The sequence below is a fragment of the Bubalus kerabau genome, chromosome 20, assembly GCF_029407905.1.
Source record: "Bubalus kerabau isolate K-KA32 ecotype Philippines breed swamp buffalo chromosome 20, PCC_UOA_SB_1v2, whole genome shotgun sequence".
NCBI lineage: Eukaryota > Metazoa > Chordata > Mammalia > Artiodactyla > Bovidae > Bubalus > Bubalus kerabau.
In genome coordinates, this window is record NC_073643.1 from 57,085,952 (window position 1) to 57,112,253 (window position 26,302).

The 26,302-nt window shown below is 46.5% G+C and overlaps 1 protein-coding gene across 9 annotated transcripts in view; it reads left to right on the forward strand.

Annotated features, from left to right (window-relative positions):
- The window catches only part of ATG7 (autophagy related 7), a 273,321-nt gene that overhangs the window by 40,030 nt on the left and 206,989 nt on the right, over nt 1-26,302 (forward strand). For all 9 annotated transcript variants that reach the window (XR_008705982.1, XR_008705983.1, XM_055557371.1 and 6 more), the window contains exons 7-11: nt 482-631; nt 13,941-14,029; nt 15,604-15,725; nt 20,318-20,408; nt 21,171-21,315. Coding sequence is in view for 7 of the 9 variants with exons in the window: in XM_055557371.1 (XP_055413346.1) it covers nt 482-631; nt 13,941-14,029; nt 15,604-15,725; nt 20,318-20,408; nt 21,171-21,315 (597 nt within the window). In the remaining 2 variants the exon portion in view is untranslated. The remainder of the gene's footprint in view (nt 1-481; nt 632-13,940; nt 14,030-15,603; nt 15,726-20,317; nt 20,409-21,170; nt 21,316-26,302) is intronic.

A 26,302-nucleotide genomic window follows, 5' to 3' on the forward strand; every position in this document is an offset into this window, starting at 1 on the left:
TGTGACAAATCCCTGTGAACGTGCTATAAACAGCCTTGAATTGTGCTTTGTGAATGAGTCAGTTGTATGATAAGTAAGAGAAAGCGTGTCTCAAGGGAGCTACTGAAGGTTATAGAAGGGGTCAGGGCAAAATCCATCCATGGTAGATTCATGCTTGGATATCACAGGCGAGACTTGGTGTCTGGACACTCTCTAAACCTTTGTGGTGGCATCTTAGGGAACCAGGAGCCATCACACTAAGGGTGCCGTAAAATATTTGTGTGTGCTCCTGTCTGAGACGCTCAACCATGCGTTATCTCAGAATGAGGTGGTATGATTTGGGGCACTCTTAGGTCTGGTTGCTACAAGAGAGGAACAGGGGTGTGAGCAATCATTTCCAGTCTTCTGGCCTGAAAGTACCTTTTATTGTATGTTAATTTTTCTCAGCTCAGAGCTAGGTAAGTAGTTGTCTGGAGAATAACTCAGTGTTTCCTGATTTCAGATTCAAGCCCTCGAGCATGCGTATGATGACCTTTGTCAGACAGAAGGAGTCCCAGCACTGCCTTACTTCCTAATCAAGTATGACGAGACCACGGTGCTGGTTTCCTCGCTCAAACACTACAGCGATTTCTTCCAGGGTCAAAGGACAAAGGTCAGAGAAACTTTGAGGAGCATTTTATTATCCAATAAGAAAATCTGATGTTCATGTTACGATAGACCACTGCGAAATTCAGGCTCATTTAGGTGTCTTAAGCCTTCCAGAGAAGGTTTCAGGACATCTCTGCATCTTCACCGTCCCCCACCCCTACACTTCCCAAATCAGGACCTCCTCCAGGTTTTCTTAGCTCTGTGGCACCTCAGAGTAATTGTGGATTCCTCACTTCCTCAGTTTTTCTTCCTGATACACTTTCTATCTATGTTTTAATTCATTGCCAGAGCTACCGTGGCAGTGCAGACTGGTCCTCTCGCTCCTGGTCAGTGACGGTCTCCACCCCGCAAGGATCTCCCTCAGCCCCGTCACGTTCCCTGTGCCATTCACTAATCAAGAGCTCAAGACATCTTCCTTCTGCACCCAGTCCACCTTTCCTGCCTCATCTTGCCCTATTTTCCTCATGAGCCATTGGTCCCGCTAAACTTCTCTGGTTTTCACCAGACAGTCCTCCTAAGCAGACAGACCCAGAAGCGTTCCTGTGTCTGTCTTTGTCCTCGTGTTGTTTGGTTTTCCTAAAGCAGGTCCTGCCTGGGGATGCTACGAGACTGTCTCGTTGTCAAAGCCCTGCGTCCATGGAGAGGCCTTCTCGTGGTGTCTCAGGTGTGACCTGTCCCGTCTGAGCTCACTGCCCTTGCCCCCGGCCTCCCGGCCTCACTCCCCTTCTCACTCCCTTGCACACACTGCCTTTCATGCTGTTGGACTGTGAGCTCCCCGAGGGCAGAGACCGAGTCCCACATGTATCTGCCTCAGCGTAGTGGCCAGCCCTCGCCTCAGGCCCCCAGGAAAACTCTTTTGAATGAGGGAAGGAGTACTGTAAGTGTCTTTAGATGTGATGAGATAGATAGGAAGCTGTCCTAGCCGTATTAAGACACTGAAAATTAAAAATAAAATATTGATGATGAGTATAATGCAGGTTTGAAATCAAGTGGGAGAGTTTCAGTTGCCGTGTAGGTACGTCAGAGCTGAGACGAGACAGGCCTCTTGCTGGTGCCCTGGCTCTTCCTTGGCCTGAACTTCAGGTGCCTTTTATTTTAAAGTAGATTTTTTTCTTTCTCACCTACACTAGCATTTTCTTTGTCAGAGGGAGCCCTCTTTAGATTGCTGACTGAGGGTTGGGTTTTTATTATAATTCTTGCCCCAGGCCCCACCCCAGTCAGATTTGCAGACCTGTAGCTAACGTAGCAGCAGCAAGACCAGTCGTTGGTGCTTCGAGGCCCCATTGTGACAGCAGATGGGGCAAATCAGCCTGGCTTTGAAAGCGGCTGGACTTCAGGTTGTGCGTGGTGAAGACGTGGTCTTCCCCCAGAGGGCAGCTCTGCCAGAACCACAGTTGGCAGTTGAAAGGGGGCTTTCACATGCTCTGTCGTGTAATGACTTCGTGACATAGGTATTCTCAGTACCTGCGTTTCCTGTTTTTATTTATTTTTGGCTGTGCCGGCTCTTTTGTTGCTGTGTGCCCGCTATCTCTGGTTGAGCTTGCAGGGGCCACTCTCTAGTTGTGGTGGGCAGGCTTCTCATTGCGCTGGCTTCTTTTGTTGTGGAGCACCAGCTCGAGGGCCCTTGGGCTCCATAGTTATGGCACACGGGCTTAGTTGCCCCCAGGCATGGGGGATCTTCCCAGACCAGGGATCGAACCCATGTTCTCTGCATTGGCAGGTGGATTCTTAATCACTGGATCACCAAGGAAGTCCTGCATTTTCTCTCTGATGCAAATGAGACTCAAACGGCTTAATTGTCTGGTTCTGAAGCCCATGCACTTTCTTCCAGTCCGTTCTCATGTCACTGGGGGAGAGGTGGACCCTGCTTGCCATTTGGAATCAAGCAGGTCTGACTCCCGGTGTTGCCACCTCGTAGGTCTGTGACCTTGGGGGATGCGCACACCCTTGCGTCACCCAGGTCTCGCTGTCCCGTGGTGGTAACCTGCGTGTGCATGCTTGCTCAGTGGTGTCTTACTCTTTGAGACTCCATAGACTGTAGTCTGCCAGGCTCCTCTCTACCCCCACACTGCTGACAAAGAAGAAATGCGATGACGTGGATAAAGTGCCCAGCTTGCAGCAGGTGGGCAGCATGTGTCCAACTCCTTTCCTCCTCAGCAGCAGCCAGTTTTTAAAGCCTGAACAGTTCTCTGGCGTATCCTGTGAAGTGGTTTGGGTGAGTTGGCGAGGCCCCTGATCCAGAGGCCAACCACCGCCTGATTCAGACGTGGCATCCTTCACTGGGTTAAGGCTGTATCTCAGGAAAGCCCGGCATGGCTCAGCGCATATCATGAGCACCTCCTGTGAGCCAGAAATTGTGAAATATGATTGCACCTGTTCTTGTGGAACCCGAGTCCTTATAGGAGCGATGAGACATCGACTTGTGGAAAGTTAGCTAGAAATTCAAGTCACAGAAAGACGGGCCAGTGAGATGACACGGACGATACTTGGTGGTTTATCTGTGCCTCTGTGTCCAGTCTTGTTCTCGGAAGGATTGCCAGAGGCTACACAGACTGTGGACTCTCAGGAGCTCCATGGCCTCGTGGCCGACCTCCCTTCTGTGGTCCTGGGTGTCCCATCCACCCCCCGCCATGCCACCCAGATGCATGTTCTCACACAGCAATTGGATTGTGTCCCTCTGCTACCTGAAACCCCCCTGTGGTTCCTGTGGTCTTCAAGACAGAGTTAGAAAGGCTCAGCATTCAGGGCCTCCTCAGACTTGGCGCCTGCCCATCCCTCCCACCTCGCCTTCTAAAGTTCCCCAAGCTGTGCCCTCCAGACACCCCTGCTGCCCTCGTCTTCTCCCCATCTCCCGCCTTCGGTCACGCTGGCCGGTGTTCCTCCTGCCGCTGGCCAGTGCCTCACCCCCTCCCTTCCTAGTCCACACCCTGGAAGCGCTGGCGCGGTCCCGGCGCTGTTCGACACCCCTCTTCTGTGTGCTCGTAGTGGCCCCTCTCCAGGCACTGATGGGGCTTCCGTGCCATTGCTGGTTTGCCGCAGGTCGTCTCAACTGGGATCCCTGATCAGCCCGGAGCAGTGGTCACACCAAGACCGTGTTACACCCCACAGCACATGCTCCGCATGTAGCGTGATGCCAGACACTTGATGGGCACATGGTGTGTGTGTGAATTTAGAGAGGAGAGAGCTGCTGGTCCTCATGGACAAGCACAAGGCTGGTGAACATGGAGACTTCCCAGGAAAGCAGGGTTGGAGCAGAGCCCTGAAGGCATGAGCGCTTCCCTGGCGGCTCAGCTGGTACAGAATTCAGTGCAGAAGACCCGGGTTCAATCCCTGGGATGGGAAGATCCCCTGGAGAAGGGAAAGCCTACCCACTCCAGGACTCTGGCCTGGAGAATTCTGTGGACTGTCCATGGGGTCGCAAAGAGTCGGACACAACTGAGCAACTCTTTCTTTCTTTCTGGAGACGTGATGTCTGTGAAACCTAGCTCTCACTTCACTCGAGACCGTTCCTGCCTCACGGTGTGAACCCTGTTCACTTGCTTTCACATAATTCCACTTTCTCTGTCATGTTCCTTGAGTCATGAACTGTCCTTGAAATTTTTTATCCTGTTCTTCGAGAAATAGGCATTCTTTTCGACATGAATTCTTCGCCTTTGTGCTCCAGCTTCCTGTTTTGCTCTATTTCCTGCCTCCTCTTCTTAACAGGGACTTTGACCCTTGAGAAGCCCCTGCTCCTCTGTGAGCCCTGTCGTGGTATCTTCACACAGAAGCTGGAGAGCCGTTGGAATCGCCCCAGGTTTCTCTGCTTTGAGTCTGCTTTCTCTTCTGGGAAACCTGGCGCCCACAACCCTACTGACCACCGTCTCCAGCCTGAACTTCCCTCTGGACCCTGGCCTGCATTAGCCAACCCCCTGCTGCCTACTCCAGCACCTCGAATTCAGTATGTCTGAGTTGATCTCAGGGTCTTCACCCCAGGTCTGGTCCTCTCCTGGGCATCGCCGTCTTGTAGCGACACTGTCATCCATCCGGTCACGAGAGCTGGGAATCTGGGCAGCCAGCTGGCCGCCTCTCGATCCTCTACCAGCACCATATCCGTGGATCTCACCTCCTAAACTTCCCTCTGTCTGCTGCCTCTGCGTTTCTTCTGCCACCTGCCCAGCCTGAGTGTCATGGTCTTTCATCTGCTTTCCCACAGTAGCTTCCCAGTGGGCTCTGTGTGCCTGCTCAGGCCTCCATCCAGTCCGTCCCCATATCGTCCCAGGAAGTCTCCTGAAAAGCAGATCTGATCATGTCACTCTCCAAATGAGGCAGAGCAATGCTGTCTCTCCTGTGCTCTAAGAACCCAGGTCCCCCGTGTGGCGTGCAGAACCCCATGTGCCCCGGGCCCTGTGCGGATCTGTCCCCAGGTCCCCCACATGGTGTACAGAGGCCCCCACATGCCCCGGGCCCTGTGTGGATCTGTCTCGTGTGCCCCATGTGCTGTACAGAGGACCCCATGTGGCCCAGGCCCTGTGCAGATAAGTCCCCGGTCCCCGTGTGGTATACAGAGGACCCCATGTGGCCCGGGCCCTGTGTGGATCTGTCCCCGGGTCCCTGTGTGGTATGCAGAGGACCCTACATGGCCCGGGCCTGTGTGAATCTGTCCTGGGTCCCCCGTGTGGTATACAGAGGACCCCACGTGTCCCAGGCCCTATGCAGATCTGTCCCTGCTCCCCCATGTGGTATGCAGAGGACCCCACGTGGCCCAGGGCCTGTATGGATCTGTCCCTGCTCTCCCGTGTGGTATGCAGAGGACCCTACATGGCCCGGGCCTGTGTGGATCTGTCCTGGGTCCCCCGTGTGGTATGCAGAGGACCCCACGTGTCCCAGACCCTGTGCAGATCTGTCCCTGGTCCCCCGTGTGGTATGCAGAGGACCCCATGTGGTCTGAACCCTGTGCGAATCTGTCCCTGGGTCCCCCATGTGGTATGCAGAGGACCCCACGTGCCCCGGGCCTGTGCGGATCTGTCCCTGGTCCCCGTGTTGTATGCAGAGGCCCCCACGTGGCCCGGGCCCTGTGCAAATCTGGCCCCCGCTCCCTTGGTGCTCCCCTCAGAAGTGCTGACTGCCCTCCCCCTGCAGGGCTGATGCCTGGAACTCCTGTCTCCTTTCTCTTCTTCTGCCTCATCCTCTCCCCACCCCTGTACTTCCTCTCTTCCCAGTTTCTTCAGAGTGAGACTTACTCATGATTCTTTGAAGAAAACTCCCCCCACCCGCGACTTCCGTAAAATGGTTTATGCTGCCCACAATGGGTTTTCATAGCACTCCATTTACTGAAAATCTTTTAGTCTCCTGTGCAGATTTTAATGACTCAGATTATACTAATGTTTTATTTTAGCATAATACTAAACTCTGCATCAACATCCTTTTTAATAAATAAGTATCATCATGAATTTCTCAAGTTTCGGACATTTAGGTCTCTCGTAATTCTTCACTATTAGGAGCTTCTTTATGCATGAAATCCCACCCTCCCTACCCTCCTCTTTGTACTTTGAATTATTTGTTTCCTTAGGAAAGATTTCTAGATGTGGGATTACTAGGTTAAGAGGCTGGGCATGTTAAGGTTTATCCTCAGTCGTGTGCTGGCCGATGTCTGACGGCAGGCTCTCGGGCTGGGGGGTGCTGTGCTTTCGTGGTGTCTGCTTATTTCTGTGGCCTCAGCTCTCCCACCGTGCCCCCCACCCCCCGCCAACTCTTGGGTTTCCAGTGTGTGGAAGTCATGTGCTACAGAGCCAGGAAGGGCCAGTACCCGGTGGCTTCCCCGCCTGTGGGGCCAGCTCCCGCACCGCTGCTTCTGGTGACTCCTGCCCGCACCGCCGATCTCCCTCAAGCTAGCAGTGCTCGCTGAGCAGCACTGAGTATTATATGCATTGGGCTGGCTGAAAATGGGCTTTGTCTAAGCTCTTTTTGCCCTCCAGTGTGGGTCCTGGTGGTGGTGATGCTGCAGCTGTTCCGGGGTTCATGCTGATGCAGCCCCTGATGCTGCCCCACTGCCCATCGTCAGGGAAAGCTTGCTTGACTGAGTCTCGTTCTTTCTCCAAAACAGCTCTTTGAGATTGAATGTTTGGGAAACGTTTTGTCATTTTGACAGCGTCAGCCTTCAGTTCTCAGGTTGTGAAATCTTAGGACAAGAGCACTAGCAAAGGAGCAGTAATTGGTCTGCTGTTGGTTAGGGGCTGTTTCTTCATTCAGCGGTATCCACATTTTGGTCTCCATCGCTGACATCGCCACACATGAGATCTCGGAACTTTTTTCCTATACTTTTAAAACACATAATCCCCTTTGTGCATATCCTGTTACATCGAGTGTGTGGGTAATAGACAGTCATTTGTCAGTTAAGCATGTTTTATGGCAGTGTGGAAATTTCTCCAGACGCTCAAGTTGGCAATTTTGCCCTCTTTCTCTTCTCACGTTGTACTTTTTCAGCAAATTGCTGGGTGGATGGTAGCCAGCTCATCACTGAACAACTTCAATGAATTGTATGCTCTCAGCCAAGGAGAAAGGAGCATTTATTTCATAAACCTTCTAAATAGATTTTTTTTTTTTTTTTGCAATTACATTTTGTTTCTTTCTGCTGAGTTCTCTTGTAAAAGGAAGTGATTTGCCCATGTTCACACAATGAATCTGTGGCAAAGCCAGTTCTAGAATCCAGATCTCCTAGCCAATGGTTATTTCTGACTGCCATTTACGAAGTCTGTTTACCCAAATAGTTAAACTGGCTTGCTCAGCCTCATTTGGACTGAATCCTACAGTGATGAAGCTTGTAGGTTTGATTCCTAAAGCACTGAAAGATTTTGGGGTCACTTTTGAATCATCAGAGGACTATTTCATTGTGTTCAGCCTGGCGTCAAATAGATTCTGTCATCTTCCTCTCTGGACGCTTGCTCTTCGTACTTATGTGTGCCTCCTGTGGGTAGAAGAGTTCCTTTAAAACAGATTTGAGCTAACCTCCCTTTATAAATAAGTGGTAAATTTCTCTTTAGTGGTTCATTCCTTCTCTATAGCTCATTTTTAGGTCAGGTTGCTCTAAGAAACTTACTCCTGGTCCTATCTAAAAGGATTTTTTTTTCTTACTACCTTCCTGCCTGGTTGCCTTTGTATTTAGTGTCAGAAATATGCTCATTTTTTGAAATTAAGCATCCACTTGTACTATCTGATGTCACATTCTAATTTATATAATTTAAATACCATTTAGTCTCAGCTCTACAGTTTCAGATGATGAAACCTAGACCCAGAGAATATTTGATAAACTAGAACTTATCCTCCTTTTTCTCCGCCAGCTAAGAAATGATAACTTTGAAGCTGAAGGTAGATGACTATCGGTGATAGACTGAACTGAACGAAGAGGTCGATGGATTTACTGCAATGGAATTTTTGTTGTTATGGTTCTCACTGGTTGCGTGCTTCTCTTGTTCTCAGTCTCCGTGCCAAGTGCAGATGAGAGTGACCCTGTAGATGAGAAATTTAGGCACAGAGGTATCGGGAATTGCTGAAGATCAGATGAGAGTAACTCAGAACCTTTGATAACAGCCCAGGTTTATGGAGTTGTATTTGAAAATTGAAATGCAGCATCTCTGTATGAATGGCATATTCTGGATTGATATGTCTAGGTTCTTCCCAAATAAAAATTGAAGAGCCTTTAGACACCAGGTAAAAATGAACCTTAATATAGTCTATGTTTTTTTGTAACCTATATATATATTTTTTTTCTCTTTAATGGCCTATAAAGCTCTAAAATTCTGGAGCTAGAAGGACTCCTTTGAGATGAAATTATTTTACTATTTCATTTTACAGGCGAGGGAAGACCTTCCCCAAGGTCTTAGAATCAATTAACGGCAGGATTAGAACCATACCCACTGGGCTGTAGCCGGTACTTTTTTTTTCCCCCACCATCAGGCCATTCTCTTCTCTAAGCTGTTTCAAATGTTACAGCCATTGAATGCCAGCTTCTCCCTTCTCCCCTCTTTCTTGCTGGATGAAAGAGTGATTAATGCCTTTGGTAAATTTTTTAAAGTGTGAAGTGGAAGCAAGGATGACTTATTAAATGTAGTCAGCCTGACAGATGCCATCTATCACAGTCTATATGGGGGAACAGAATAAAGAGTTGCCCCCCCATGGTGGTGATGGCCAGCTGGACCAGGAAAACTCCAGGAAGGTAGCATCTCCAATCAGAGAGCGTGTGAGGTGGGGGCCTCCTTCTTGGACTGCTCATGCTTTTCACAGGAAACAGTCTCTCAGACCATGCCCTCACCGTCTCACCCAGGAAAATCCCAGGGTTAAAACATCAGTAAGTGGAGAGCCTAGGATGTTGAGAACGGAAAGAGTGGCGGCATCAGGGAGGAACTAGTCAGGTACTTGTTGTTGTTCATTTCCTAAGTCATGCCCGACTCTTTTGATCCCATGGACTGAAGCACACCAGGCTTCCCTGTCCATCATCATCTTCTGGAGCTTGCTCAAAGTCATGTCCATTGAGTTGGTGATGCCATCCAACCATCTCATCCTCTGTCGTCCCCTTCTCCTCCCACCTTCAGTCTTTCCCAGCATCAGGGTCTTTTCCAATGGCCAAAGTATTGGAGCTTCAGCATCAGTCCTTGTAATGAGTATTTAGGATTGACTGGTTTGATCTCCTTGCAGTCCAAGGGACTTTTAAGAGTCTTCTCCAACACCTCAGTCGAAAAGCATCAATTCTTTGGCGTTCAGCCTTCTTTATGATCCATCTCGCACCTCCATACATTCTCTAGCCTGGTACTAAGGGTGGAAAATTGAATACAGTTGATGCTATCTCTTGAGAAACCTATATGCAGGTCAGGAAGCAACAGTTAGAACTGGTCATGGAACAACAGACTGGTTCCAAATAGGAAAAGGAGTACATCAAGGCTGTATATTGTCACCCTGCTATTTTAACTTATATGCAGAGTATGTCATGAGAAACGCTGGGCTAGAGGAAGCACAAGCTGGAATCAAGATTGCTGGGAGAAATATCAATAACCTCAGATATACAGATGCTGCTGCTGCTGCTGCTGCTGCTGCTAAGTCGCTTCAGTTGTGTCCAACTCTGTGCGACCCCATACACAGCAGCCCACCAGGCTCTCTGGTCCCTGGGATTCTCCATGCAAGAACACTGGAGTGGGTTGCCATTTCCTTCTCCAGTGCATGAAAGTGAAAAGTGAAAGTGAAGTCACTCAGTCGTGTCCGACTCTTCGCGACCCCATGGACTGCAGCCCACCAGGCTCCTCCATCCATGGGATTTTCCAGGCAAGAGTACTGGAGTGGGGTGCCGTTGCCTTCTCCGAGATATACAGATGACACCACCCTTATGGCAGAAAGTGAAGAGGAACTCAAAAGCCTCTTGATGAAAGTGAAAGAGGAGAGTGAAAAAGTTGGCTTAAAACTCAACATTCAGAAAACTAAGATCATGGCATCTGGTCCCATCACTTCATGGGAAATAGATGGGGAAACAGTAGAAACAGTGACAGACTTTATTTTTCTGGGCTCCAAAATCACTGCAGATGGTGATTGCAGCCATGAAATTAAAAGACGCTTACTCCTTGGAAGGAAAGTTATGACCAACCTAGATAGCATATTCAAAAGCAGAGACATTGCTTTGCCAACAAAGGTCCGTCTAGTCAAGGCTATGGTTTTTCCTGTGGTCATGTATGGATGTGAGAGTTGGACTGTGAAGAAGGCTGAGCACCGAAGAATTGATGCTTTTGAACTGTGGTGTTGGAGAAGACTCTTGAGAGTCCCTTGGACTGCAAGGAGATCCAACCAGTCCATCCTAAAGGAGATCAGCCCTGGGATTTCTTTGGAAGGAATGATGCTAAAGCTGAAACTCCAGTACTTTGGCCACCTCATGTGAAGAGTTGACTCATTGGAAAAGATTCTGATGCTGGGAGGGATTGGGGGCAGGAGGAAAAGGGGACGACAGAAGATGAGATGGCTGGATGGCATCACCGACTCGATGGACATGTGTTTGAGTGAACTCCGGGAGTTGGTGATGGACAGGGAGGCCTGGCGTGCTGTGATTCATGGGGTCGCAAAGAGTCAGACACGACTGAGCTACTGAACTGAACTGATGCTAATAAGTTCATGGTTTTCTGCCAGCCACCTTCCTTCCCTCCCTCCTTTAACCCACCCTTTCACCACCCCTTCCCCCTGCTCCTGCTCCCTCTCTTCTTCCCATCTTTTCACCATTCACCTGCCTTCATTCGGTATATGCTGTGTATCTGTGAACTCATCGTGGAGACCTGGAAGCTACTGCCTGCTCTGTAGCTGCTCCCTCTGTTCTTGTTTTCGAATGGCCTTTATCTTAGAATAATTTTAGACTTACGGGAAAGCTGAAGTATAGTGCAGAGGCTACCCTCACCTGTTTGAGTTTTCGCTAGTGTTGTCACCTTACATCATCACAGTACATTTGTCAGAAGTGAGAGACCAACATTAATACATAACCATTAACTCCACTCTGGAGTTTGTTCACATGTCACCAGTTTTTCCATTAGCATCCTCCTGCATGCAGGGATCCCATCCAGGAGACTGCATTCTGTTGTCATGTCATGTCTCCTTCTCCTCTGGTCTCTAACAGTTCCTCAGACTTATGTTGTTTTTAGTGACCTTGACAATTTTGAAGAGTTCAGTTATTTTGGTCAAATGCCTCTTAGTTTGGGTTTGTCTGTTGTTTACTTAGGATTCAGTTCAGTTCAGTTGCTCCGTCATGTCCAACTCTGCAACCCCATGAACTGCAGCACGCCAGGCATCCCTGTCCATCACCAACTCCCGGAGTCCACCCAAAGCCATGTTCATTGAGTCAGTGATGCCATCCAACGATCTCATCCTCTGTCGTCCCCTTCTCCTCCCGCCCTCAGTCTTTCCCAGGATCAGGGTCTTTTCCAGTGAGTCGGCTCTTTGCATCAAGTGGCCAAAGTATTGGAGCTTCAGCATCAGTCCTTCCAATGAATATTCAGGGTTGATTTTCTTTAGGATTGACTCGTTTGATCTCCTTGTTGTCCAAGGGTCTCTCAAGAATCTTCTCTAGCGCCACAGTTCGAAAGCATCAATTCTTCAGTGCTCAGCCTTCTTTATGGTCCAACTCTTACAACCATACATGACTACTGGGAAAACCATAGCTTTGGCTATATGGATCTTTGTTGGCAAAGTGATGTCTCAGCTTTTTAATATACTGTCTAGGTTTGTCATAGCTTTTCTTCCAAGGAGCAAGCGTCTTTTAATTTCATGGCTGCAGTCACCATCTGCAGTGATGTTGGAGCCCAAGAAAATAAAGTCTGCTACTGTTTCCATTGTTTCCCCATCCATTTGCCATGAAGTGATGAGACCAGATGCCATGATCTTGTTTTTTGAATGTTGAGTTTTAACCCAGCTTTTTCACTCTCCTCTTTCACCTTCATCAAAAGGCTCTTTTTAGTTCCTCTTCACTTTCTGCCATTAGAGTGGTATCATCTGCATATCTGAGGTTGTTGATATTTCTCCTGGAAATCTCGATTACAGCTTGTGATTCGTTCTGCCGGTTCCTTCTTGTGATGTACTCTGCTTACAAATTAAATAAGCAGGGTGACAGTATGCAGCCTTGACTTACTCCTTCCCCAGTTTGGAACCAGTCTGTTGTTCCATGTCCAGTTCTAACTGTTGCCTTTTGACCTGCATACAGATTTCTCAGGAGACAAGTAAGGTGGTCTGGTATTCCTAGCTCTTTAAGAATTTTCCAGTTTCTTGTGATCCACATAGTCAAAGGCTTTGGCATAGTCAATGAAGCAGAAATAGATGTTTTTCTGGAATTCCCTTGTTTTTCTAATATTCAAAATTATCCCTACTATTTTTTCTTTGGGAACGAGTCACTAAGTTGAGCCCACACTCAAGGTGGAGAGGGATTAAGCTCTGTCCCTGGAGGGTCTGTATCTACATATATTGCTTGGAAATCTGTAAGGAAGACTTGTCCCTTCACCTTCAAATATTCGTCTCATCGTTTATGTCATTATGGACTCATAGGTATTTATTTTGGGTTGGGTTATGGTCCAGTACTACGTTCTTTATTTCCTTGCTCGCCTTGTGCCAGCCTTGGCCACTGAGAGCTCTTTGCAGGTGTCTCTGGTGCCCCTTGCCGTGCCCCTGGCCTTCTGTTCATTCAGCACTTTCTAAGTGTCTGATGTGCAGTGTGCTCCAGGCTCATCTTCTGTTTTCCCTGCTGTGTGTGCTCAGTCACTCAGTCGTGTCTAACTCTTTGTAACCCCGTGGACTGTAGCCCACCAGGCTTCTCTGTCCATGGGATTTCCCAGGCAAGAACACTGGCGTGGGTTGCCATTTCCTCCTCTATCCCTTTCCCATGCAAGGATTGACCTTGCTTCTCCTTTGTCCCCTGCATTGCAGGCAGCTTCTGTACCACTGAGCTATCAGGGAAGCCCCTTTTTTTTTCTTGCTCTAGCCCTAGGATTACTCATGTGTCCAAAGAGCCCCGATTGCTTTTACTGGAGAACGGTATTTAGAAATTAAGACCTCATTGTTTTTTGAGAGGAAGGAGACAGAAAAAGTGAAAGCTGTCCTGTATGATGTACAGAGGGATCAGGAAGCAGAGAGACAGGGTAACAGCCTCCACTGGGGCAGTCGTCATTAAAAAGAAGAGCTTTCCAGATGGAGATCAGGGCTGGGGGAGCTTCAAGCAGAGGACTGCAAGCAGGGAAGAAAAGCAGGCGAGCAGCATCGCCAGCGGCTGGCTTTTTAGTTTGGTGTGACTCTGCACTTAGGTACAGCAGTAGTGACCCTTCTTTGACTTTTCTCATTACGTGAAAATTAGCAATTTTCACAGACCGTATCTCTTTGAGACAGGATCTTCTCTTTGTGAGCCCTGACGGTTGGCTGCCCTCCCTCCCCACCCCGTCTTCCTTTCAGTCTTCCTTCTGCTACTGCTGCTAAGTCACTTCAGTCGTGTCCGACTCTGTGCGACCCCATAGACGGCAGCCCACCAGGCTCCTTGGTCCATGGGATTTTCCAGGCAAGAGTACTGGAGTGGGGTGCCATTGCCTTCTCCTAGTCTTCCTTCTAAATGAATCTGATTCCTCACAGAGGGTGAAGGGACGAATTGGACAGCCCGGGCCACCAGGACATTCTGTCTTCTGCTTTCTTCTCTTTCCTCCAGCCCTTCACCAAGTGTCTAATAGTTGATGCTTTTGCACAACCAAATAAACAGGAGAGGGGAGGGATTAGCAGTGTTTGTGCTGTGAATCTGACATGGTCCCTGCCTCACTCGAAGTCTTTTCTGTTCACAGATAACTATTGGCGTGTACGATCCCTGTAACTTAGCGCAGTACCCCGGATGGCCTTTGAGGAACCTTTTGGTCCTAGCAGCCCACAGATGGTATTTACGTGTGTGTGCGTGTGTGTATGTGTCTGTCTGCCTATCTGTCTCTGTCAGTCTTTGACTGTATGTTTTTGACCTTGTATCTGACTCTGTCTATATTTCTGTTTTCCCAAATGGATTTTTTTGTCATTGCTGGTGTAGAAACCAGATAACAAATCAGTAAATTGTCATGATCCAGTTTCCATTGGTGGTGAGCCTCTAAGCAGGTCTGTTACGGACCTTCAGATTCTGACTGTATTGCGCTGAAGACAGCATAGAGTAGAGCAGGACCCACAGCTCGGGGATTCCCATCCTGAACTTCTCTAGCCTCCACTTCAGCTGCATTGTGTTCAGGAAGGATTTTCTTATTGCTACCATCCTCCCTTTTTCCCGACCCTAAACTGAATAAAATGGAGGGTAGTGCACATTTGGAAAGATGCCCAACATCGTCAGTCATTCAGGAAATAAAATATAACAAGACAGTACTCGTTAATAAAGACAATAAGATGCTGTTACGAAAGATACTACCACACACTCACCAGATAATGAGATGCCTACCAGACTGAGTTTAAAAAGATGACAACACCAAGTGCTGTCGACGATGTGGGTGAATCGGAACCCTCAGACATCACTGGGTACCTGTTTGGAAGTATCTCCCAAAGTTAGAAATATCTATAGCTCAGCAGTTTCCCTCTCAGGTACATAAAGCACAGAAATGCACCCTCAGATGCAAGCAAGACACCTATACAGGAATGCCGATCACAGCGTTGTTCTTTATAACCAAACGCTGGGAATAACCCAGGTCTCTTTGGACAGTGAAATGGATCATACGGTGGAGTATTCACTGCCATGTAATGCAGTGTTGTAGTCAGCCTGAGTGAATTACTGGTACACTTATCACACGGATGAGTTTAAAAAGCATAGTGTTGAGTGAAGAAGGCTGGACCTTCTAAGTTAAAACTGAAGTCCCTACTTAGAAGTTAGAGTAGGAGTTACTGTTGAAGGGGCTGTTTAAGGACTGGGAGGAAGCATGAGACAGGCTCCTGTGTATTTAGGATTTGGGTATTTATATTTGTGTGTGCTTTACTTAGATAACGATGTCCACTGGAGATAGCTAGATCATAGACCTTCCCCAGAAGGATAGGGTTGCACGTGCTTATCCTGGTGGTGAGTCTGTGTAGCCGTGGGCTTCCTCACCACCGCCCGCTCTGTAAGCTCCTGTGGGAGAAGGGGCACTGGAGGAACTCATGCTTGTCTTGGGGTTTCTTTTTAATGTCTTTTGAGCTTCTTTCCCCCTGCATTCAAGATTCATTTGTCAGAATTATTTCTGTGCAATATGAAATCATTATGTAAAACTCACCTGAAAAAAATCAGAACCCGTTCCACACCCAGCCTTTAGACACTTGGACAAAGGAAGCCTATGTGGATGTGCTCAGAATCTCTGAGGTGAAAGCTGTTTCTGCCAAGGGTGTCGGGGGTGTGCTTACAGTGACTGGAATCCTCTCCAGCTGGGTTTGCCGAAGCTCTTACGTGAGCTCTCTCTTTTCCTTCCTTGAAAAAACTGAAACATAAACATCCGGGGCTGACACCAGGAGTGGCAGTTTCCAGTCCGTGGAAGTGGTCTGCTTCCGGGACCGCACCCTGCAGGGGGTGAGAGATGTCACCCACAGCATCGTCTTCGAAGTGAAGCTTCCAGAGATGGCGTTCAGCCCAGGTAATTTGCCACCTTGGAGAATGCACATAATTACCATTTATCAGAAACCCAATCAATTCAGTTCGGTTCAGTCGCTCAGTTGTATCCACCTCTTTGTGACCCCATGGACTGCAGCACGCCAGGCTTTCCTGTCTGTCACCAACTCACAGAGCTTGCTCAAACTCATGTCCTTTGAGTCAGTGATACCATCCAAGCATCTCATCCTCTGTCATCCCATTTTCTTCCTGCCTTCAATCTTTCCCAGCATCAAGGTCTTTTCAGATGAGTCGGCTCTTCGTATCAGGTGGCCAAAGTATTGGACCTTCAGGTTCAGCATCAGTCCTTCCAATGAATAGTCAGGACTGATCTCCTTTAGAATGGACTGGTTGGATCTCCTTGCAGTCCAAGGGACTGTCAAGAGTCTTCTCCAACACCACAGTTCAAAAGCATCAGTTCTTCGGCGCTCAGCTTTCTTTATAGTCCAACTCTCACATCCATACATGACCACAGGAAAAACCATAGCCTTGACTAGACAGACCTTTGTTGGCAAAGTAATGTCTCCACTCTTTGATGTTCTGTCTAGGTTGGTCATAACTTTCCTTCCAAGGAGTAAGCGTCTTTTAATTTCATGGCTGCAGTCACCGTCTGCAGTGATTTTGGAGCCCAGAAACCAATCCGGCCTCACTCTTCTTTCCTCCCTGTACAGTGGCAGTGGAGGTGAGCTGCAGCTCTTGCCTCTGTGTCACTGGGGATGTGTCCCTGGCACAAAGGGCAGAGATTCTCCCCAGGAAATTCCCTAAGGCAGTTTTTTCAGCCCTGAGGATTTTTTTTTCCCTTAATTTTTTGTTTTTGGTTAACAAAAGAATCTTTATTCCTTGCCCTTCTTACAGGAAGAATGAAGTATTAATGCACTAACATTTTTATTTGTTACAAAATATTATGTGTGATCTTATTCCCAATAAACTACTCAGCAAAAGTGCCATTTCTCCTTCCACATTTAATGTTCTTCATCTTATCCCCACCTCATAAGTTAGGAAATGCAAGCTCACAGATATGTTTTAGAGAGAGAGAGAGAGAGAGAGATGTGTGTTTATGTATAGATGGTCTTGCTTTTATGTCTATATCTGTCTTGAGGTACACATCACAAAGACAGAATAACAAACTCAAATTTGAGTAGAAGTAAAGGAAGTGAAGCCATCTCGTGGAACACCCCTTATGAGGGACCTGACTGCTGTGGTCGCTGTGAGGGCGTACTGTAATTGCTTCATAAATGCTAATTTATGGTAATTTCCCATCTTACCCAAAGTCCAGAACTCTTTCCAAGATGACCCCTTCAGCTTCTTTGTACGGCAAGCTCTTCCAAGCACTTTTACACACTTACATGGCTCAGTTGGCTCCTGTACTGCGGCATCCACACTGCCCCAAGGCGCCTTGCTTTCTTCAGTCCGTGAGTCGTGTGCCTTGCTGTGAGTGTGTGTTTTGGGGATGAGGAGTGTTAAAATCTCTGCTTGGTCAGGCAAAAGAGGAAGCTGTTTACTTGCGAGTGTGGAGCCTTAAGATATCTTTTGTCTGTCCGCTGTCTTGTCTTGTTGCTGTTTAGCCACTCAGTCATGCCTGACTCTCTGCGACCCCATGGGCTGAAGCATGCCGCGCTTCCCTGTCTTTCACCACCACCCAAAGCTTGCTCAGACTGATGTCTGTCTAGTCGGTGTTGCCATCCAACCATCTCATCCTCTGTCGCCCCCTTCTCCCCTTCCCAGCATCAGGGTCGTTTCTGGTGCGTCGTCTTTGGATGTTTGCGTTTGATTTAGCACCCTCTCCTGCCTACCACCTTTGGGGAGAGACACTTTTCTTTCCATTTTTAAGATAAAGTCACTGAATTACTCTCTGATCCCCGCGATATCACGGATGCTTGGTGAAGCTGGCAAACCCAGGATACGCCACGCACTTCCACTTGAGAAAGCAGTTTTCTATAGCACGATACTTGATACTTGATATCAAGTGTAGATGATTTAGTTTAAGAAAGGCAAATGTTCCTGATGCAGATTGATGTTCTGTCTTAGCTGTAAATAAAACTTCATAATAAATAAAACTCTGTATTGTAATGTGAACTGAAGCTATTAGTATGGTAGTATCTTTTAACATTTCTGAGACCTCCCATAGTTGCAGTGACAGTCTCACAAGAAATAGTTTTGAACATCCTGTAGCTTCTTCTGCTCTCCCGGTGCAGCCAGGCTCCCTCTCCTTTGCTGACCCCGAGTATTCCTGCAGCTGGCTGAGGGAGGGGCAGAGTGGGAGGCCCCTCCTTTCAGTTCCTGTCCTGGATGTGCAGCTTTGTCCAACTCTCCTCTTTGTCCAGCTAGGGGAGAACAGAGCCTTATTTTCCCCTAAAAATTTTTTTCTCATCAGTTTGGGGTATGTCTTATGGATGTAGATTAGATGGAAGCAGGGGGCTTCCGTGGTGGCTCAGATGGTAAAGAATCCACCTGCAGTGCAGGAGACCTGGGTTTGATCCCTGGGTGGGGAAGATTCCCTGGAGGAGGGCATGGCAACTCACTCCAGTATTCTTGCCTCAAGAATCCTATGGACAGAGGAGCCTGGCAGGCTACAGTCTATGGGGTTGCAAAGAGTCAGACACGACTGAGCACAGCGCATAGTATTTTTAAAAAATGATCAATAAGTTTAAAGTACATCTGATTTCATTAAAATGGCTCTAACATTTTATGAGTACAGAGAGGTTTTAATTTGCGATGACATTTTGTTTTTGTTTTATGCTTTCTTATCTGTAATAGGAGCAAATTTAGATGGGAGTTATTAATCATAGTACTAGACTGTCTTTCTAAAGTTCCTGTCAAATTTCTGTGCCATGTATTAAAGAAACATTTTTTAATTTAATGTAAGAACAATAAGGAAATCAAACAAAATGTGAATCAGTAACAAGTTTGAACTTTTTTTTCCCCAGAAAAGTAATTCTGGAGTTCTTCTTCTCTTTAAGATCTAAAATCTATTATTTCAGCTTTAATTTTTTTGTGATGTAAAAAAGGACCAGCCCATAGCACCTGAACTAGAATAGGTAGGGGCATTTGTTTTCTGGCTTCCTGCTGTGAAAGATGCCTGCAGCCAGGTAGCTTTTGAAGCTACTTGGTTTCCCACTGGTCATCCTAGCCCAGAAATAAAAAATTGTGTAAAGGAAATCAACACCCCTTGGCCCCATAGTTATATTGAGCAATATTATTTTAGGAAACAAAGGTTAAAAGCTAATAGGTCCAAGGAAAGGAAAATAGGGTGTTGATAGAAATATAAAAATAGGAGAATTTCCAAAGAAAGCCAGTGTACAAGTAGTGACAAATGTAAAATTCCTGCCAATTGTCCTAAAATACCTCTGAACCTTAAATCAAGAAGCTCCTGTTTCTTCAGAGACTGTCAGTTAAAGCAGATACTGGAGGTGGTACTGGAAGGGTAGGTGGCTGGGTGAATTCCCTGCGAAGGAGTTGAGACTGTCTTCTGAATTTGGGGAATTCAGTGAGGAAGGGAAAGTGACTGAGGTCCCCAGGTGCGGGGCATATAAGCGTGGGTGGCCCCCTGGTGCAGGAGTTACGAGACCAGTTTTCCACCAAGGAAACCAGGATTCCATTGAGGTATTCCCCAGAGCACTCAAGGTGTTTTGTTTTGTTTGTTTGTTTTTTGAGAGGATTTTGCAGTAGTGGAATAGAGCAGCAGTTCCCTGAATGTGTCCTGTGGGGTTTTAATAGGTGTTACGGGGGGAGGGAATTACGGAGAGCCAGCTAAGATTGGGAAGCTCAAAGCCAAATCAAATGGAGTGGCTCCTTTCCTGCAGATCTCTCCGAGCTTTATCTCCACTACGTGGGAGGGACTCTCCAGGGGGGGCGGGGGCAGATGGAGACACAGGTAGGGTACGAAGCACTTCCCAGGCCCATTGGCCACAGGATCTTCATCCTCTCAGAGCTTTGCATGGGGGAGGCATTTTGACAATGGCTGGAATTGGAGTTGCAGAGGCCCGCATAGCAGAGGTTAAAAGAGATCAGCAGAGAAGGGAGAAGCCAGGGAAGAGGAGTCTTAATGGAGAGGACAGCTTGGCAGAGGAGCAGTCCCTGGACTGAGATCTGTAGACAGGTAGGCGCGCCGTGGTGGACAGGGAGGCAGGGCGAGAGGGTGGCGTGAGGATGAGGAGCGCAAGGGGCACGCTGACCTTGGGGGGAAGGTGTGCTGCAGCCACACTGGCGGGGCTTCCTCAGATGAAGACCCCTCCACAGGCCGAGACTCGCTCCAGGTGTGGTCTTCTTTTTCCTTTGTTTTTCTGAGCAGCCTCCAGTAGCAGTAGAAGTTGAGGCAACTCAGGGCAGAGTCCAGGGCTCTTTCAGAAGCCCCTGTTCAGGAAGACTGTGCTTGGGTCTGGGGGTCTCTAAACAAGATTCCTCGTGGCCCAGGGACACGAGGAGGCAGCCAAGGCAGGTGGGTGCAAATTCAGGCCTGCACACCTCCTTGAAAAAGATGTGGACTGAAAGCTCATCGAGGCGTGAGCCATCTTGCTCCTTGGACTCATTCTTCATTCTTCTCTCCTTCACTGAAATCGCTGTTTTATTTGTCTCCAGATTGTCCCAAGGCAGTCGGATGGGAAAAGAACCAGAAGGGAGGCATGGGACCGAGGATGGTGAACCTCAGCGAGTGTATGGACCCTAAAAGGTACAGCTTGGAAGCTGTTCCCGCCGGGGCGCATGCCCGGTTCTGTCAGGCCAAGCGCATTGCCCGGCTCAGGCAGGGCTGGGGGAAGGCGGATATCAGTGTGTTCATTCGCTCTTGGCCACCTCCTGATTTAAGTTTGGCTGTGAGAATGAGTATCAGTGATGGATATCTGAAGGGCAGAAAAACAGCGTCTGTTTTTCTTGACATCCTAAATGTCGCTCTCGCTTCAAGCCCGCCCTCTCAGACATGTGCACTTCCTCCACCTTTTTGTCCTTTATTCGTCTCCCTTGACTTGTGTCCCATTAGCCTACAGGGAAGGCCATGGTAAGAAATATTTCACAGAAACCAGTTTTGTACTGAAATGATGATGGAAGTACTCCCTGTACTGAGGGGACAGAAATTTCTCTGTATCCAGTGTTAGGAAGAGGTTTCCTCTTAAGCGGCTGGTGTGCTTTTAGTCCTGCACATAATGATGCCCGTAACCAGTCCGGCTTCCCGTTTCACCCGGCCCCTGGGAGCTCAGGATCAAATGGGGGCCCGTCACGGTACAGTTGCTGAGGATTATGGCGGCACGCACCACTCTGTGGTAACCGCTGTCCTCGCCTACCCTCCAGCCTCGTGTTGATTTTCCTTTGATCCTGATTCCCTCTGTTACTTGTTTCTTATCTTCTCATACAAGCTACTTTCTTTCTAAAAAAGGACAAGATTGGGAACATAAGTGGGTGACTGGCTACATAAATAAATGATTCTCTCCCTTTCTAGGTTAGCTGAGTCATCGGTCGATCTCAATCTCAAGCTGATGTGTTGGAGATTGGTCCCTACTCTGGACTTAGACAAGGTTGTGTCTGCCAAATGTCTGCTGCTTGGAGCCGGCACCTTGGGTTGTAATGTAGCCCGGACATTGATGGTGAGTTTGCAGGGGTCGAATGGCGCCTCTCAAGCTGTGGCTTCTCTTCTTTCACTACACAGTCTACCCTCCAGACTTGTGGGTTTCGCATCCAAGAGTAGGAGGGCATTTTTGTTTTTTAAGGAAAAAAAAAGCACCCAAACCAAAAATTAACCAACTAAACAACCCCAACAGCCAAGCATACATCTCTCTTTTTTTTTTGGTCTTTTTATTGGATTCCTCCTTCCTTTTTCCTCTTTTTCTTTTTTCCCTCTCAGGTTATCGTTCAGTTTTGACTGAAGTTTACATTTTAAGTAAATTTGTTTTCCAGCCCGCCTTGATCTTCAAGCAGGAGTTCATTGGCTCAAAAAAAAAAAAAAAAAAAAAGACTCTTTGGCTGGTTCCAGGGGCTCCTGGAACCCACCCCCTGTGAATACCAGGGGACCACCAACTGTGCCTGAGTGCCTTCTTTCTCCTTCTTGTCTCCCTCCCACCCTCCCTCCTTTCTTTTCTCAGTATGTCTTTCAGTATAAAGGGAACACATGGTTTTGTTATAAGGTGGAAGCAAGAAATCTGCCTCCACTCTCATCCCAGGTCAATTCCTAGAATTAAGCAGACTTTGTCAAGTGCTATGGAGCGTCTTTCCCTGTAATTTTCATCAGATCAGATTAGTCGCTCAGTGTCCGACTCTTTGCGACCCCATGAATCGCAGCACGCCAGGCCTCCCTGTCCATCACCAACTCCCGGAGTTCACTCAAACACACGTCCATCGAGTCAGTGATGCCATCCAGCCATCTCATTCTCTGTCGTCCCCTTCTCCTCTTGCCCCCAGTCCCTCCCAGCATCAGAGTCTTTTCCAATGAGTCAACTCTTCGCATGAGGTGGCCAAAGTACTGGAGTTTCAGCTTTAGCATCATTCCTTCCAAAGAAATCCCAGGGCTGATCTCCTTCAGAATGGACTGGTTGGATCTCCTTGCAGTCCAGGGGACTCTCAAGAGTCTTCTCCAACACCACAGTTCAAAAGCATCAATTCTTCGGCACTCAGCCTTCTTCACAGTCCAACTCTCATATCCATACATGACCACAGGAAAAACCATAGCCTTGACTAGATGAACCTTTGTTGACAAAGTAATGTCTCTGCTTTTGAATATGCTATCTAGGTTGGTCATAACTTTCCTTCCAAGGAGTAAGCGTCTTTTAATTTCATGGCTGCAGTCACCATCTGCAGTGATTTTGGAGCCCCCCAAAATAAAGTCTGACACTGTTTCCACTGTTTCCCCATCTATTTCCCATGAAGTGATGGGACCAGATGCCATGATCTTCGTTTTCTGAATGTTGAGCTTTAAGCCAACTTTTTCACTCTCCACTTTCACTTTCATCATGAGGCTTTTGAGTTCCTCTTCACTTTCTGCCAAAAGGGTGGTGTCATCTGCATATCTGAGGTTATTGATATTTCTCCCGGCAATCTTGATTCCAGCTTGTGTTTCTTCCAGTCCAGTGTTTCTCATGATGTACTCTGCATAGAAGTTAAATAAAAGGGTGACAGTATACAGCCTTGATGTACTGCTTTTCCTATTTGGAACCAGTCTGTTGTTCCATGTCCAGTTCTAACTGTTGTTTCCTGACCTGCATACAAATTTCTCAAGAGGCAGGTCAGGTGGTCTGGTATTCCCATCTCTTTCAGAATTTCCCACAGTTGATTGTGATCCACACAGTCAAAGGCTTTAGCATAGTCAATAAAGCAGAAATAGATGTTTTTCTGGAACTCTCTTGCTTTTTCCATGATCCAGCGGATGTTGTAATTTGATCTCTGGTTCCTCTGCCTTTTCTAAAACCAGCTTGAACATCTGGAAGTTCACGGTTCACATACTGTTGAAGCCTGGCTTGGAGAATTTTGAGCATTACTTTACTAGCGTGTGAGATGAGTGCAGTTGTGCGGTAGTTTGAGCATTCTTTGGCATTGCCTTTCTTTGGGATTGAAATGAAAACTGACCTTTTCCAGTCCTGTGGCCACTGCTGAGTTTTCCAAATGTGCTGGCATATTGAGTGCAGCACTTTCACAGCATCATCTTTCAGGATTTGAAATAGCTCAACTGGAATTCTGTCACCTCCACTAGCTTTGTTCATAGTGATGCTTTCTAAGGCCCACTTGACTTCACATTCCAGGATGTCTGGCTCTAGGTTAGTGATCATACTATCGTGATTATCTGTGTAGTGAAGATCTTTTTTGTACAGTTCTTCTGTGTATTCTTGCCACCTCTTCTTAATATCTTCTGCTTCTGTTAGGTCCATACCATTTCTGTCCTTTATCGAGCCCATCTTTGCATGAAACGTTCCTTTGGTATCTCTGATTTTCTTGAAGAGATCTCTAGTCTTTCCCATTCTGTTGTTTTCCTCTATTTCTTTGCATTTATCGCTGAAGAAGGCTTTCTTATCTCTTCTTGCTATTCTTTGGAACTCTGCATTCAGATGTTTATATCTTTCCTTTTCTCCTTTGCCTTTCGTTTCTCTTCTTTTCACAGCTATTTGTAAGGCCTCCCCAGACAGCCATTTTGCTTTTTTGCATTTCTTTTCCATGGGGATGGTCTTGATCCCTGTCTCCTGTACAATGTCACGAACCTCATTCCATAACTCATCAGGCACTCTGTCTATCAGTTCTAGGCCCTTAAATCTATTTTTCACTTCCACTGTATAATCATAAGGGATTTGATTTATTCAAATCAAATACCTGATTGGTCTAGTGGTTTTCCTTCCTTTCTTCAATTTAAGTCTGAATTTGGCAATAAGGAGTTCATGATCTGAGCCACAGTCAGCTCCTGGTCTTGTTTTTGCTGACTGTATAGAGCTTCTCCATCTTTGGCTGCAAAGAATATAATCAATGTGATTTCGATGTTGACCATCTGGTGATGTCCATGTATAGAGTCTTCTCTTGTGTTGTTGGAAGAGGGTGTTTGTTATGACCAGTGCATTTTCTTGGCAAAACTCTATTAGTCTTTGTCCTGCTTCATTCCGTATTCCAAGGCCAAATTTGCCTGTTACTCCAGGTGTGTCTTGACTTCCTACTTTTGCATTCCAGTCCCCTATAATGAAAAGGACATCTTTTTTGGGTGTTACTTCTAAAAGGTCTTGTAGGTCTTCATAGAACTGTTCAACTTCAGCTTCTTCAGCGTTACTCGTTGGGGCATAGACTTGGATTACTGTGATATTGAATGGTTTGCCTTGGAAACGAACAGAGATCATTCTGTCGTTTTTGAGATTGCATCCAAGTACTGCATTTCGGACTGTTTTGTTGACCATGATGGCTACTCCATTTCTTCTGAGGGATTCCTGCCCACAGTAGTAGATATAATGGTCATCTGAGTTAAATTCACCCATTCCAGTCCATTTCAGTTCACTGATTCCTAGAATGTTGACACTCACTCTTGCCATCTCTTGTTTGACCACTTCCAATTTGCCTTGATTCATGGACCTGACATTCCAGGTTCCTATGCAATATTGCTCTTTACAGCATCGGACCTTGCTTCTATCACCAGTCACATCCACAGCTGGGTATTGTTTTTGCTTTGGCTCCATCCCTTCATTCTTTCTGGAGAATGAAGTAATGAAGTGATTTTCATAGCTGTGTGCAAATACAGAGATGCACTGGTCATCTTTGCTCTTACTTAGTTATTTATATTTGCAAAGCTTGGATCATTGCAACCTGTTTATAGCAAGTTTCTATTTTTAACTCAATAGAGCAATAATTGTGGTTCTCTATTCCATTTTATGTACATGTAGAATTTTGTTATATGCTGTGCTATGCTTAGTCACCTAGTCATGTCTGACTCTTTGTGACCCCATGGGCTGTAGCCCACCAGGCTCCTCTGTCCATGGGAATTCTCCAGGCAAGAATCCTGGAGTGGGTTGCCCTGCCCTCCTCCAGGGGATCTTCCCAACCCAGGGATCAAACCCAGGTCTCCCGCATTGCAGGTGGATTCTTCACTGTGTAAGCCAACAGGGAAGCCCATTGTTATGACTTGCTTCAGTTCATTTAAACAATTTCAGCATATTTCTCTTTTGGAGATGCTGTTGAAATGAACAATCTTATACCTTTACATGTCCATGGGATAATTTCTTTAGGAAAAAACTCTAGAAGTAGAACTGCTATGTTAGAGAGAATATAAAACAGCTTTTTGGTTTGCATTTCTTTAATTAATGATTAATTAAAGACTTGATTTCCTTTGTGAATTTTGTTTGTTCTATTCATGTCCTTTAGGCTGTTTCTTGTATCTTGACTGGGGGTACCTTTTTATATGGATTGTCAGTTGCTGAGTCATGTCAGACTTTTGGGGGCCCCCGTGGCTGCAGCACGCCAGGCTCCTCTTGTCCTCTGCTGTCTCCTGGAGTTTGCGCATATTCGCGTCCATTGAGTCAGTGATGCTATCTAACCATCTCATCTTCTGCCTAACGCTTTTCCTTTTTTATGGATATTAACCGTTTTTCTGTAATGTAATGCAAATATTTTTCTCCATTTATTTATCTTTAGCCACGTAAAGGGTTTTTTAAATTTATTAATTTTTAATTAATAAATTAATGTTATTGAATATGTTAATCTTTTCCTTTATGGTTTACAGAACTCCTATTTTTATGTTTAGATCTTTATTAATGTGGAATTTATTTTTTGTTTTATGGAATTTAACAATGTAACATTTTTAAATAGTCATTTATTTTCATGTCATTCATTCACTGATACAAATCTCATTTTTCCACCTTTATTAAATTCTAAATTCCTTTATACCTGAGTCTCTTTTTGGAGTCTATTTTTATTCCATCATTCTATTTGTTCATTCCTGCATTATTACTCATAGCTTTCATTCAAATTACAATGAATATATAGATAAATTGGAAGAGATTAACATCTTTACAATATTGATCTTTAGTTCCAGAAGCATTGTATATCTCTTAAATTATTTAGATCATTTTGTAGCATTTTATTTATATAGGTTTCCCACATGCCTCCTTTAATTAG